This window comes from Carassius carassius, chromosome 43, assembly GCF_963082965.1.
Source record: "Carassius carassius chromosome 43, fCarCar2.1, whole genome shotgun sequence".
Lineage (NCBI taxonomy): Eukaryota > Metazoa > Chordata > Actinopteri > Cypriniformes > Cyprinidae > Carassius > Carassius carassius.
The window spans coordinates 8,457,615-8,472,445 of NC_081797.1; the positions used below are offsets into that span (position 1 = coordinate 8,457,615).

The window sequence follows — 14,831 nt, forward strand, 5'->3', positions numbered from 1 at the left end:
AGATGTATTCAGTGGTTCAACAGATAAGCAAATAAGAGGCCAGGAGCTTGGAGGAGTATCCAAAGAGCATCAATAACTTCCAGAAGCAGTTGTTTAAACTTACACCCAGGTAAAAGACTGAACGTCAATTCAAGTAAGAATCTATTTAGAAAGTACATGTACAGGGCTAAGGCATTGACCTTCTGTTTCTCTGTGTACAGTACTCAATATTTAACAGGCTTCTCTCTCTAGCACACACACATTCCGAGTTAGTATTTAGCAGCTTTGTCTGACACACAATGGCGGCTGGCCTCTTGCCCTTATGGAGGGGAATAAAGATCAGGTTTGGAATGTGGCCAGGATCGGATAGAGTGCTGAGAGAGTAATGATATCTCAACTCTAAAAGCCTGTGCTCATCATCACTCTAAATGAGGGCTATGCAAACAAAAACACAAGCTAACATCATACACAAATATAAACACTAGTTAACACATGCTAAGCATGAAACATCACAACATGCTGATGTAAGCAAATAGCGAAATTAGTGCAATTAACATGTCAAATCATTTCATACAAAAAATCCTGAATACTAAATTGTTTTAACAACAGTACAAAGCACTACAGCTTTCGTAGTTAATCATACGCTGTCCATATGATAACATAAACAAAGGGAGTGTTTGTAACTGAAACTTAAACTAGCAAGTGGCTACTAACATTCAACGGGTCAGTTCACATCACCATTTATGAAGAATTCAGAACAACCTGTTGTTCATATTTGGCTAAACCAAACGTTTGTAATTTTCTACACTATATTATTATACTATACTAAATTAGGTACAAGCCTAATGTTCAAATAAAACTTATGTCACGTATGCTAAATATGTACTGAAACTTACTTAAGTACTGTATGTACCAGAGTACATAAAAATCTATGGGAATACTTTCATAATTTTAATTAAATACCACCTTAGTTCATTATCCATCATCTGCTGGTGCATACTTTCACCGCTTCTTATATTTCTATATAGAATTGTAATAACTACTTAGCATAAGTGCACAGCCCCATTAAGGCAATATATAATGCAACAGGAGTGTACATCTAGCCATGCTTCAACAAAGAGTGGCAGCCTGTGTTTCTGAAAGCATGACAGATGAGTGTTTCAAAAAGGCCCTCTGGGCTACAAAGGGCTAGTTGTAAATTATTCAGGCTGTTTGTGTACACTCAAACCACAAGTCCAACTTTAACTCCAGATATGTGCCATGGAAAGTTCAAGAACTGGAACATGCCCTAATGTGACATTTACATATCAGTGACATGCATCAAATGTTGTACAGCAGGTATAAACAATGATAATCAGAATGAGTTGGCTGAATATAAAACATAACTCTTAAAGATGCCTTTACATTGGAGATCTAAGGATTCAGTAAATCAAGTTGAAAGCTGCATTGGTTCACATGCAAGGATGTACAGTAGCATAAACCAGTGAAGGGTAAACAGAAGGAAACCAATATCCTGGATATAACAAATGCAAAAAAAAAATGACTAAAATAGCATACCATAAGAAAGGATCAAGCTCACCTTGGCAAAAAGGACTCCTTTAGCAGCCAGAGCATCCTCGCTGCGCCCATTAGGGAAGCACTCATAATGGGCATCCAGAATAGGGTACCGACTGGCCAACAGAAGCCCGCTGTTCAAGAACTTGAACCGGGAGCAACAGCCTTTCCAGCCATAGCGTCCCACGTCGCTCAACACAAATGGAAAATAGCGGTGCAGCTGTCTCCTGAGCCTTTCTGCAGCTCGCCTTTCGAAGACTTCCTGCAGACAAAGGAAGTCCAGGTTGGCTGGGAAGAAGGCAGAGATCTCATGGTCAAAGGTGTCATCTCCGTGACGGCGTTTGCGGCCAATCGACCTTTTAAAGACTGATGTGCGGTATTGTGAAAGGGTATTATTAGGGGAGATGCCTCCATCGGCTGCTTGGAAATGAACCAGGGATTCCCGTGAGGCCGTACGACTTTCTAGGCTACCCGTATCTCCATCCCCGGTCTGGTGATTTCCTTTTTCAACCTCAGTCTGCTCAGAATCAGGAGAGGTGATGCTGATTTGCACTCCAGCCGGATAGAGAGGACAGTCTTCTGAGTTCTGGGTGATGTTGCTATGTACTGGACACTCACCAGAGGATTGTGGGTCTGCAAACTGGTGGACGGCACAATCGGGAGCATTCTCTTCTCCATCGGGGTGGAGGGGACACTCCGAGGAATTTTGGGCTCCAGTACTGTGGACAGGGCAATCCGAGTTTGTATCTCCTGAGGGGTGAACGGGACACTCACTTAAGGCCTCAGTCTCAGGTTCAGTGGTGACTACAGGCTCGGGACGATGGTCCAAAGATGAGGTGCGGCGGAAGCCCTGGGTAGCCAAGCTGCAGAAGGATGCCGCACTAATTGAAGTATTGGTGGGCGAGTCGATGTATATCTTGATCTGGGGTCTGCTGGCACCATTTCGGATCCGCTTGCCCACTTCACGAGCTCGCCGTTGAGTGTCTGCAAGGTTGTTGAAGCGTGCGAGTGAGTCCGGCAGCAGGCAAACATTGGCACTGCCGAAGCAAAAACTGCGACCTTGTAGACGCCACTCAGCAAGTGCCGCCCCGGTTCCAGCTGATGTTCCCTGCTCGGCGCCATGCTTGTCTGGTTTCTGGTAAGAGTAGATGTAGGGGTTCCTAATGGTCTGCAGTGGGGCCCACAAGAGGAAGCCAATAAAAGCAAAGGGTAAGGATGCCAGTAACAGCACCAGGTAGAGCGGTGTAGAGATCAGGACCCCAAGTGCCAAAAAAGAGCAGGGATCTTGGGAGCGTCTACGCTTCTCTAGTGATGTTGCTACACAGGAGGCCAACAACCGATCCAATAACCAGTAGCAAGGGAAAACAAAGACCCAAGACAGACAGCTCAGAAAGCTGAGAAAGGCACTAGGGTAGGGAGAGGTGTGCAAGACCATTTCTGGCTCACCTTGTATACTAACTCCCAGCCAAAAAAAAAAATTGTACAAAAAAAGACCTACAAAGTTAACCCTCCCCCCTGTGGCGGAAAGAGATATACTACATGGTTCTTGGGTCCTTCGCTATGTGCGACTTTGAATTTGGTATATACAGGGTTCCAAGCCCAGCCTTTTCCCTCCTTGGTGGGGCTCTGCAGTGCTAGAATTTCCTGAAGAATCTAATCATGGTGATGACAAAAAAACCCTCCTGGGATTCAGAATATTTCAGGCCAGGAAAGGGGAGGCCTCGTCAGCACAGAGCCTGCAGACAAGTAAAGGGAGGGGGGAACAGAATACACAGGCAATCAGATGAAAGTGGAGGATAATGTGCAATCAACAAATTAGATCCCAGTAAAATTTTAAATGTTTTGAAAATCATGATGAATAATAAATAATAATAGCTTTTCACAGAACGCAGGTCAGGATACCAAATTTAGCCTGCTGTGTAAGAATTTAGCTTTTTTGCTACTAAAGTGCTTCAGTCTCGAATCTCTCATCTCGAATTGGGTATGGCAAAATCTGTCATTTAATATAGCTTATTGTTTGTAAATGAAATAAAAACTTGTATGAAATACAAGTGACCTTATAAATGCTCATTATTTAAATCAGTGCAACCACAGTGGGATTTTTTAGAAAGAGGGTCTACCAGATGTGGCTTATTATCCCAAATGATCTTTTGATTTTAACAAAGGAGAAATTTGGATTAATTACCATTTAAAAAGCTACCACTGCACAGGTGTCACTGTCAAATATGATAACTAAGTCCCTTTGTAGAGTGGTGGTGATTTTGTGGTTATTTCTCATGACAGAAACAGGCCTATACAAAAAAAGGAGCAGATGATGAGGAAGATTAGACTGCAACCTCACAGAGAGACAATTACACTGATTCTCTGTCAAAAGGAAGTACCAATTAAATGTACCTTGTTCTTGAACAAAGAACTCACAGAGGCTTTACATTATTTTGTTTCAGACCCTTTATTCAATGCAATTTAAAATTGTTAAATATAATTAATATAAATGTAATTAAATACAGACTGAAACAGAGCTTAAAATGAGAAGAAGAAAAAAACGTTGCATATGATTTTTTTGCACCCAAATACTTTCCCTCCACTCCTTTGATATTTAATAACCTTTAAAAAAGCTATCATTTTAGAGATTCTCATAAAACACATAAATCTAAAGTGCTTTAAATCTTTGTTTTGGAGGCAATAGCTGTCCTTTTATGTTGAGATGCTAGTTGCCTTTTTACAGCAGATGCTCCTAGTTGAAACCCTGACCTAAATCATCAAAAGATTTCCCTCAGATCAAAGAGGACAGGTCAGCCTTTGACACAACCAGGAAATGTATATGTTACTGTTGTGGTTTTATAATGGGGTTGACAGTTGACGCTGATGTGAAGAGACCAAATAACAAAAACAGAAGTTCACAAGATGTAACTTAACATCAAATTTAAATGGTCACTATCCAATTAATCCCCATTGGATAAAAGCAAGTCCTATTTCACACATTTCTAACTGAATATGCTGTTTCACATAGAATTATGCCACATTACAGATTATAATGGTTTGTGAATACCATCTCATGCAGATCAGCAAGAATCCATCTTGTACATTTACTCATACGAATAACCTTTCTCACACAAAGTCCCCTAAAAATACTGCTAAGGCACAGATAAAAGTCTGTATTTTACCCAATAAGAGTACATTAGCTTCCCTAGATAACAATAATACAAAGCTTCACGTACAAATAATCCCTTTGCATCCACACTCACCTCATCTGCACACACACACTCAATCTGTGGGATAATAATTTCCAGGGTTTTATCCATCACCGCCACCTAATCTGTGCTGGACCGCTGTGTCGACTGCATAGTGGCCTAGACGTGAGGAAAAAAATCGTTTTCTTTTGGGCTCCTCGTTGTCTTTTCTGAGAGGGCTGAACTTTTACAGCCTGCTGCGAGCACAGGGTTGCGCTGGGGAGAATTTGAGCCGTCTGACTCAAAGAGTGAAAGACAGGGACGTCAGTGCACAAGAACAGGAAAAGGAAGAGTGTAGCAAATGAATGTGTGGTAGTTTGCAGCTTTGCATGCTGTATACATGCACATTACCACACAAACACAAACACATGTGCAAAGGGGGTTAAGCGAACATGTCTTTAGGTTAAGCTTGCCTACTGCTGAGCTGCTTTCAGGTCACACACAAACAAACACACACACAAAGCTTGCAAAGGGAATCAACAACAATGTCCTCAACTCTTCACAGATTCCCAAAGATTGGCCTGCTGTTGTTTTGCCCCTAAACCAAGCTGCCATATGGCTTTGTAAGATCACACATACATACTTAACCACTAATTCACACTTACAAATGGAAATTAGCTATTTAGTGTTTTACTCACCCAAGCCATCCTGCTGTAGGTGTATATTACTTTTTTTAGGCGAATCTAATTGGAGTTATGTTAAAAATAGTCTTTGTAATGGGAGGGCATTTCTGTTCAACAGTCCAAAACACGTTAAATAAAGTGCATGCATCCATAATAAAACATGCCTCACATGGCTCCAGGGGGTGAATGATGGCCTCCTGTAGCGAATCCATGCGTTTTTGTCAGAAAAATATTCATATATCAAATGTAATGAACACTTTTCTACCGCTTCCAATATCTGTCATACATGGAAGCCGTTTGAAATTCATTCTAATTAATTGAATTCATCTGAAAGAAGAAAGTCATGTACACCTAGGATGGCTTGAGACGGAGTAAAACAATAATTTTCATTATTGGGTGAATTAACCTTCTAAATCTATACTGAAACTGACAGATAACTAGATGTAAATCTATCAGTGCCCAGTTAGATGATCTGGGTCAGCACAGAGGAACATTTTATTGCTCAAAGATTGCTCTTTAATAGCTCAGGGGACATTACTTCACTTTTATGCTCCATTTAAAGGTTCAGTAAGTGATATTATCCTCTCTGGGACTGTTAGACAGGGGCTCTTTTCCAAAATCAACCTACTCAACTACAAAAGTCCTGCTTATTGGCTGTCCTGTAAACATGATGATATATAGAAATTGCCTAAACAAAAAAAATTGAATCTAATTCACTTAATCCAGTAATATACTATGCTGCAACTTTAAATGTATATGGAGAAAATAGCTCAGATAGTTTTGGTATTTGGTAGTATTTGATGAGAAATTCAAGTTTACATTAGTGGTATTTTATTATTTTATTATTGTATATTATAGCATTTATTCACATTTTCAAGTGGCTTTTATTTTTATAATTACATTTCTAATTTAAATTTTAGTTCAAGTAATTTTATTTGATTTGTCCTTTTTATTAGTTTATATATATATATATATATATATATATATATAGCTTTAATTTTGTGAAGATTTATGTACTATTTTAGTAATATTTTAGATAACCTTTTAAAAATTTCAATTTTGCTTTAATTTGTATTTTAGTTGTAATAATTTTAGTAATTTTCAGTTAATTGCCAAGTTTTTAAATATTTATTTTTAGTTTTTAATATTTAAATGGCATTTTATTTTAGTTCATATTTATTTTCATTTAATATTACAGTTTTTTCGATTGCTAAACGACAGTGAGCACAACTGGAGCTACAAGTGCAAAACTCTTAACTACAGTCTGCACTAGCAACAGTCACCTGAGCTAAACAGTTCACATCACCTGCAAAACTCATTCCAAGCAACACAACTCTTAACACATGGCTCAAAACAGGCTCAGTGCAGCCAAACACTACACACAACCCTCACTGAGATAACACACACTGTCACTCAGAACGCACTGCACAACCCTCATTGAGATAGCACACACTGTCACTCAGAACACACACTAGCATCAAACACCAATACAGAAAATACTAACTTTTCATCTTTACAGTTTGAACAATTTCAGTGACTTCATACAAAGTAATATTTTCTTCAAAGAAAGGACTGACATTCTTTCACATGATTTATCTACATTTTTAGAACATAATTCTTTAAGGTAAATGAAAATTAGCAGTTTGCTTCAATAGTCTGCAGTAATTTACAGAATTACTGTAAAGTAATGAGAAAAAAAGGTAGAAACTAAAAGTACATACTGTAATTCTAACAAATACAGTTTTTTACAGACGCCAGGACACATTTCTCAATACTTAGGTCACTTTTGCAAAACTCTTCACACAGTTCTCCTAACCAACTTTCAGCTTGGCAAAGCAGTTCATTTCACATTCAAAATGCACTACAACAACCTAAACACTTTATTCAGGTCTCAAATCAACTCATACTTCCAGAACACTAGCAAAGGTTGACAGCCGACAAACACACTTTGTCACTCACAAAACAATGACCTAAAAAACACTAACAACATGTAGCATTATACAATGTCTTCTTTTGTAGAACAAGGACACATCTCTGTTTATAATTCACTGCAATATATGTTACTTGAATGAATCAGACATGATGCAGAATCCGTCAATATTTTATGTTGTTTATTTATTTTTTTATTTTTTTGCACCGAGTAATTCCAAAATACAAGAATTTGTATACACATCATCCACTGATACAGATAAAATAGTAATGCTAATCGACTAATTGTCCAATTGTTTTTATAGCATTTAATTTTAAGATTTAAAAAATATTTCATTCAAATATTACTGTAGAAATGTAGCAAATTGCCGTCTTAGTTTTGTATTATGTTGTTTTGAACATAAGTTTAACAGTTTTGAAAACAGTATGTAAGCATGTGCAAGTTGGCCCATACGTACAAAGAGTTTTGGCAGTTGTTGTGTCTGAGTAAGAAAAGAATTCATGAAATTTGAGAGATGTAGTCATTGAATGCATTTTGTGCCAAAGCAATAATAATTGATCCTCAGTTTAGCCCACATAGACTTCTGTTGTGCTCACTGTGAAGAGTTTTGCAAAAGTGACATAAGTATTGGGAAATGTGTCCTTGCGTCTGTAAAAAACTGTAATTGAGGGGCTAATCCTGAAATTGCAATCAGCAGTGTTTGAAAGGCACAAGGCTGAAATCTATTCTGTTTTGAATGTGTGGTTCACAGTTTTGACAGCAGTGTGTTGGCATTTGAACAAAGTGCTGTAAATCCACAGTGTTGTGCAGGTTGTGATTAAAGTCATGGGATAAGTGTGTAGAGTTTTGAAAACTGTGTTCAAGCAATGAAAAATGAACTAGAGTTTGGTCCACATGAACTGCTGCTGTGCAGACTGTAGTTAAGAGTTTTGCACATGTGACTCCAGTTGTGCCCACTGTCATTTAGCAATCGAAAAAAACTGTAATTATTGAAAATGATTTTGAATCATTTTAGTTAACAACAAAAACATTGGTTCATATTGAGATCTGACTTTTTATCACAGACGTTTTTGAGACTGTTGAGATTTCTTCTGAAGCCCTAGAGAAGACAAACTATGAACAATAATTCATAATGAGACTTTCTTTGCTCTTATTATAATCTAACAGCTGTCTAGGAGAAAACAACCAACACATTACAGAGATGTAATTTTTCTTTCCTGGGAGATATAATCCTTGTGTAGTCTTAAAACAGTTGTTATTGTGTTCGGGAAACTTCTACCTGTGGTTTTCAACAACCAGCTCTCTGCTCCGTGTGTTTACTTTAAGTGTATGCACTTAAATGTTACGTGTGCCGTCGATAACTTTCCTATGTGAGTCAATATTGCTCCAGAACAGACTAGAAGCCTGATAATCAAGGCAATAAACTAAATGAATGCGGGCACCAACAGGAAGTCTGTTAGCGAACACTTTGTTTAGAAAGCCTCAGCTATAGATCTGTTTATACACGAATCCTTCACCTTCTAATCAATACTGATCACAACTTTCCCCATGAGGAAAGAGACAGACACTGACAAATGTCACGTCGATGACTGTGACTGTTTACCAGCCAATATAAACCTAGAAACACAGAATTTGCTCTGTAGAAGCTATTAACGGTTTTTGGTTATTAAGTAGGCCTACTGTATTTAATTAAAGTGACTTACAAAAGCTTTTGAGAACCTGTCTGTGTCAAATGTTTACCACAAAATCGAAAGAAAAAGCTATTAAACTAACTGTATGGAAATAAAATTAAATATTATCTTAGGAATATGTAAAGGTTCTCCTTAAGTTTGATCAACTTAGGACAATTAAGAAAATAAAAGTGACACGGTTACACTGTCTCTTTAAGAGAATGATTATCGAATGTATCTCTTTAGTAGATGTTTTATGTGCATAAACTACAGTTTTGTTTTTTCAGCAGACAAATAATTTGACAGTACAATTTTAATGACCAAAAGACGGTTTGCGCTGGTGTAAAAAATGTAAAAATAAAATAAAACAATAATAATTATGCAGTATTCCTTTAAGAATGCATATGAGTAATGCTGTAGCATGTTTTAGTTTTAGCTTCCTGTGAACTCTCTGATCAAAACGCTGATTAATTTGTTGTGTGTGTGTGGACAGGTCTTGGTGTTTGTGTGCATGTGTGGACAGTTTTTGGTCTTCTTAGTGTGTGTGTGTGTGTGTGTGTGTGTGTGTGTGTGTGTGTGTGTGTGTGTGTGTGTGTGTGTGTGTGTGTGTGTGTGTGTGTGTGTGTGTGTGTGTGTGTGATGAGGCTGATAAGTGTGCATGAGGTGGGTGCTGGTTTTGTATCCGGTAACTTCAGAGATCAGTGCAAACTCATCAGCAAGCCTGTGCTACTTTTCTATTGGTTCATTATTAAAAGACCACCGGAAGAGAGAGAGATAGACATAAAAGAAAAAAGAAACATATTCAGTGGTAAAGGCCTGACACATGATCGGTACAGATATTTTACTTTATTCATTCATAGAATCAACAAGGTCAGGCTAATAAAACATATTGTGACATAATGCACAAACCCTGAGGTGCTTTAATCACTTTTATGTCAGGTTCATTTACCTCATTTTTTAATTTCCATGTGGAACTCGGGCATTGCTTATTCAGGACTAATGTGTATGTGCATGAATCTGTGTGTGTGTGTGTGTGTGTGTGTGTGTGTGTGTGTGTGTGTGTGTGTGTGTGTGTGTGTGTATGAGCACCAGAGTGAGCGAGTGACACTGCACTGAGCACACTCAAGGGAGTTTGTTGCCATGGCGACACTGCACTCACTCATGAACAGTATTGCTGTTGTCTATCAGTCTGGTCAATGCCCATTTAGGCATTTATGACACACACACACACACACACACACACAAGAACTTATTTAATATGTACCTTAGTCATCTAAACAGGCTAAAGGAAATATCTTCAAGCAAAAAAAAAATATATATATATATATATTAGGGCTGTCAGCGTTAATGCATTAATCGCGATTAGTTAAAAACAATCCATAACGCGTTTTTTTTTTTTAATCGCATTTCAGGTAAGCCGTTTTGTCCCTTTGACCAGCCCGTAGTCAGCCCCTTTGGTTTGTGAAGCGGTAAAAGGTGATGGATAGAAAAAGTACGACCGGATTATTAAACAACCTGTTTAACTTTAAAAAAAAATCAGACGGTTCCGTTGACAACACTAAGGTACAATGCAGCATTTGTTTCAAGGAGTTCAGCTACCATCGGAGCACGTCAAGTCTAAGTTACCACCTCCAGGCGAAACACCCCGGTGTTTCACCTGACGCCTCCCCGCCAAGCAAGCCGCAGCCCCGCCAAAGAACTATTCCTGAGTGCGGGCGTCGCAGCAGACCCTTGGATGAAAATAAGTTAACCACAGCAATCGCCAGATGGGTGGCAACTGATTGCAGACCAGTCAACATTGTTGAAGATTCGGGTCTCAGGGATGTAATCAGGTTGGCAAGTTCTGAACCGGCTTACACGTTACCATCGCGGGGAACAATTGTTGCTCGCATAGAGGAGCTTTATGAAGCTGAGAAACAATCTAAAATCAATCTCCTGCGAAATGCAAATGCTGTGGCATTAACCGGGGATCATTGGACGTCAGTAAGCAACCAGAATTATCTTGGAGTTACTGCACACCACATAGACGCTGACTGGAAGTTGCATTCGTTTGCTTTAGCGGTTAAACACTCAGAAGAACGGCACTTTGCAGAAAAATGTGCCGAACAATTTTCTGAAGTTGCAGAGCAGTGGGAAATTGCGGGGAAGGTGACAACAATTGGCACCGACATTGCCCGTAATATGACAGCAGCAGCAAGACTCCTGCCATATGAGCACATGCCGTGCGTTGCGCACAGTTTACAAAGATCGATCACAATGTCACTCCGTGACAGTGGTCTTGAGAATGTCTTGGCAAAATGCCGCAAATTGGTTGGACATTTTAAGCATAGTCCAGCAAATGCAGCTGAATTGCGAGCACAACAAGAGGAGTTGGGACAGCCACAGGAGCCCCTCGTCCAAGATGTTTCCACAAGGTGGAACTCCACTCTCAGCATGATCACCCGGCTTCTGAGAAACAAGGACGCTGTCAAGGCTACACTTGAACTCCATCAACAAAGAGGCACACCAGCCATGCTGACTAATGCAGAACTGGAGAAGATCGAAAAGCTTGAAACACTCCTTGAACCATGCAGGTAAATATTTTGAATTTGTTTTGTTGAAAATTAAAATGTGACTGATTTATTAGTCTCTCTTTAATCATTTAGTTATTGCTAAAATTAGATGCTGCTGCTTTTGTAGCTTTAAACATTGGTTATATGTATATGAAAAGCACTGTAAGATGAAGAGGAGGAAGGCCTACACACATGCTCTAAAAATTGAGTTTTTAGAATTTTATTTCACTGGAGCTTAACTTCATCCTTTTTTTTTTTTTTTTTTTTTTATAACTGGTAATTGATTGAGCTTTATGTTTCTTGGCAGATATGTGACTGAGCTTTTGGGAGGAGAACAGTACATATCCTGCTCCGCGGTCCTGCCTGCACTGTGTCATTTGTTCCGGTTGATGACTGGTTCTGACGATGATCCAGGTTATGTGCTCCGGTTTAAAGCGGCCTTCACATCTGACCTATCAAAGCGAAAACAAAGCACCAATCTCCAGTGGTTGAAAGTGGCAACAGCGCTTGACCCCAGATTTAAGGATCTGAAATGCCTTCCCAGATCTGAAAGGGAGGAAGTCTGGAAGTTGATTAAAGAGGAGAGTGCCCAGCAACCTGAGCCTCGTAGAGAACCTGAGCCAGGTCCACCTAAAAAGAAGATGCACTTTCTGTTAGCTGCTGCATCAGATTCAGATGATGAAGAAGACCCAGCATCTGACACGTCTGTGGATCGGTACAGAGGTGAGCCCAGCATCTCCATTGATGACTGTCCATTGGAATGGTGGTCTGGACACGCAAGGGCCTACCCAACCTTGGCACCTCTAGCACAAAAATATCTGGCTACACCTGCAACAACGGTACCGTGTGAAAGACTGTTCTCACTCTCTGGTCACATTTTGCAAAAAAAGAGAGCAGCACTGTCCACTGCTAATGTCACCAGACTGGTGTGTGTTAGCAATTGGGTTAAAGAAAAGAAATAGGAGAGACAACTTAGAACTCAGATAGTTCTGAATCCCATGTCCAATCATGCACTATTTTTCATTTAATCTTACTGTCATTTGGACTTTTTTTTCATCCATGTTCAGCACAGGTTAATTACAAGGATGACATTCTTCATTTAAAACTAGAAAATGTTACAAATATCCCGCTGTGCCCGTCAATGTTTTAGACTGTTCTGTTTGTCATAAGCGAGTTAGAAATTTCCTACCAGTGTTACATATTACTTGATTGCTGTTATTTCCAGCTAGGAATTGTTTTGCTAATAATGTTATTGTTTATTTTTGAAGTAGCTTAAGAGAGTGGCCTGATAAATGTAATCTCTCAAAGTAAGCACTGCGTTACTTTATTCCTCCTAATATTTGGAAGTTGGTCTACATTGCACTTTTTTTTTTTAATAAAAAAAGTTCAAAAAGGAAATTTTGTGTTCTTTTGATTCCCAATGAAAACGCTGGTAAGATATTCTACATTATGGGCTTAGAACTGCCTTGATATGCAAAATAACAGAATTTTACACGTGCAATTCAAACCGCGATTAATCGCAGTTAACTAAGAAGCTTCAGCGATTAATTGCGATTAAAAAAATTAATCGTTTGACAGCCCTAATATATATATATATATGAATATAATGAACCATTTATATATATATATATATATATATATATATATATTTAAATAAAATACAATAAAATAAAATAAGAAATTATAAAATAAAATAAAAACATGGTAGAATTGCCATGGTAAAGGCATGAAATAAAGTAAAATGAAACCAAATAAAATAAACTACAACTTTACAAACAGAAGTTACCACATCAAACTAAAATTGTGCTGTAAAAATAAGCCTTGTCTAATTATCAAATATTAAGCTGCCAAATTAAAGTTATTTACCCTTCTATCAAAAAGACTTCTCCCATTTTCTAAGCAAATTTAAACACGGATTTGTCTACAAATTGTCATTCCTCAAGTATCTTTTTTTAAATAATATGGAAAACATTTTAAATGTGCTCTATTTGTTTTTACATAATTTACTTTTTATGTTTATATTTTATAATTTATATTTAGTAATTTATTTATACTTTATTATGATTTATGTGCAAATAATCATAGAATTTAGCACATGAAAAACAGGCAATGGGATTTATGTTTAGCAAGATTTTTCACCATAAAAACACATACAGTGTATGAACATTTAATAAGAAGCACATTCAGTTCGCCATATATTAACATAATAAAGATTCATGTTCATTAAAGTAATATTTGGGTGACAATTGTTGAAAAAACATTTGTTTTGGCAATGTATGTGTATAATCACAGATGCTAAACTGTAATCAACCAATAGTTTGCAAATGGTTTTCTGGCCTCAATATAATTGAAAAAAATAAATAAATAGGACTGACAAGGGACAGCAATCACCAGGCAAGTGTCTTCAAGTCCCATGATGCAAACACTTGCTGTATGCAAGGTGTTAATGAAACTGGGTACAGCTCTCGAGCACTCATTTAGCCGCTGACATTACACGATTGAAATGAGACGAGGACATTCCAGCCGAAGCATTGCCTCTCTTGAGTATTCTCTGACTGCTATCAAACGAAGGCTAATTTCAGTGGCAAAATGTTTGTGATATAATTTAATCAATCAACAGATCAAATGGCATTTCCTCTGCATGGTAGATAAAGCTCATTTCAGATGCTAATCAATGTGCCACCCTTGTGGAGGGATTATGACTGTCATATTCTAAATAATCTGGCATTAATCAATGCAGCTGTAATCCTTATCAATCTGGCAACCGTTAACTGTTTCAACAACAAACCTCCTACTGTTTTATGGTTTAAATGTGTTAATACATTTAGACTATTAAAGAAAAAAATTGAAGGGTGCTTGACTGTGCAAAAGACTTTTATAGAGGCAAGGTTCTGCCCCTTGTTTGATGAGTTTTACTCTAAACTAGTCGAGAGTCTAAAGCTTTTTAATGCATGGAACTGGTTTAATGAACTGAATTACTTCCAATAGAAGAACAATCATCACGACTATCTGTCTTCCAAAGAGCAGCAGAAACTCAAGTCTGATTGTGCCACCACTTTCATTCAGCGGGGAGCGACCATTACTCATGCAGAGTCCCTGACACCTGGTTACACAAGGTGATGAGTGCTTTTACTGTGTGGGCGTTTGTGAGATTGAGTGGCATCCAGGGGCAAGACAGACAGCGAGTGTTTGAGTGAAGAAGTGCGTGGGATGGCAGAGGAGAGGCAAGGTGCTATTAGATATGGCTGTTCTAGATTTTTCTCACTGTTCATTTCTTGTGATTTGGGTATGAA

At 38.3% G+C, this 14,831-nt stretch overlaps 1 protein-coding gene across 2 annotated transcripts in view; it reads right to left on the reverse strand.

Annotated features, from left to right (window-relative positions):
* Positions 1-14,831, reverse strand: part of LOC132125018 (sphingomyelin phosphodiesterase 3-like) — a 47,812-nt gene that overhangs the window by 18,533 nt on the left and 14,448 nt on the right. Inside the window, exons 1-2 of one of the 2 annotated variants that reach the window (XM_059536222.1) lie at positions 4,779-4,995; positions 1,559-3,269 (exon numbers count right to left, since the gene is read on the reverse strand). In XM_059536222.1, the coding sequence (XP_059392205.1) occupies positions 1,559-2,968 (1,410 nt within the window). In that variant the 5' untranslated portion in view covers positions 2,969-3,269; positions 4,779-4,995. Of the gene's footprint in view, positions 1-1,558; positions 3,270-4,778; positions 4,996-14,831 lie in introns of those variants that run through there. The other variant, XM_059536221.1, reaches the window with a different exon arrangement.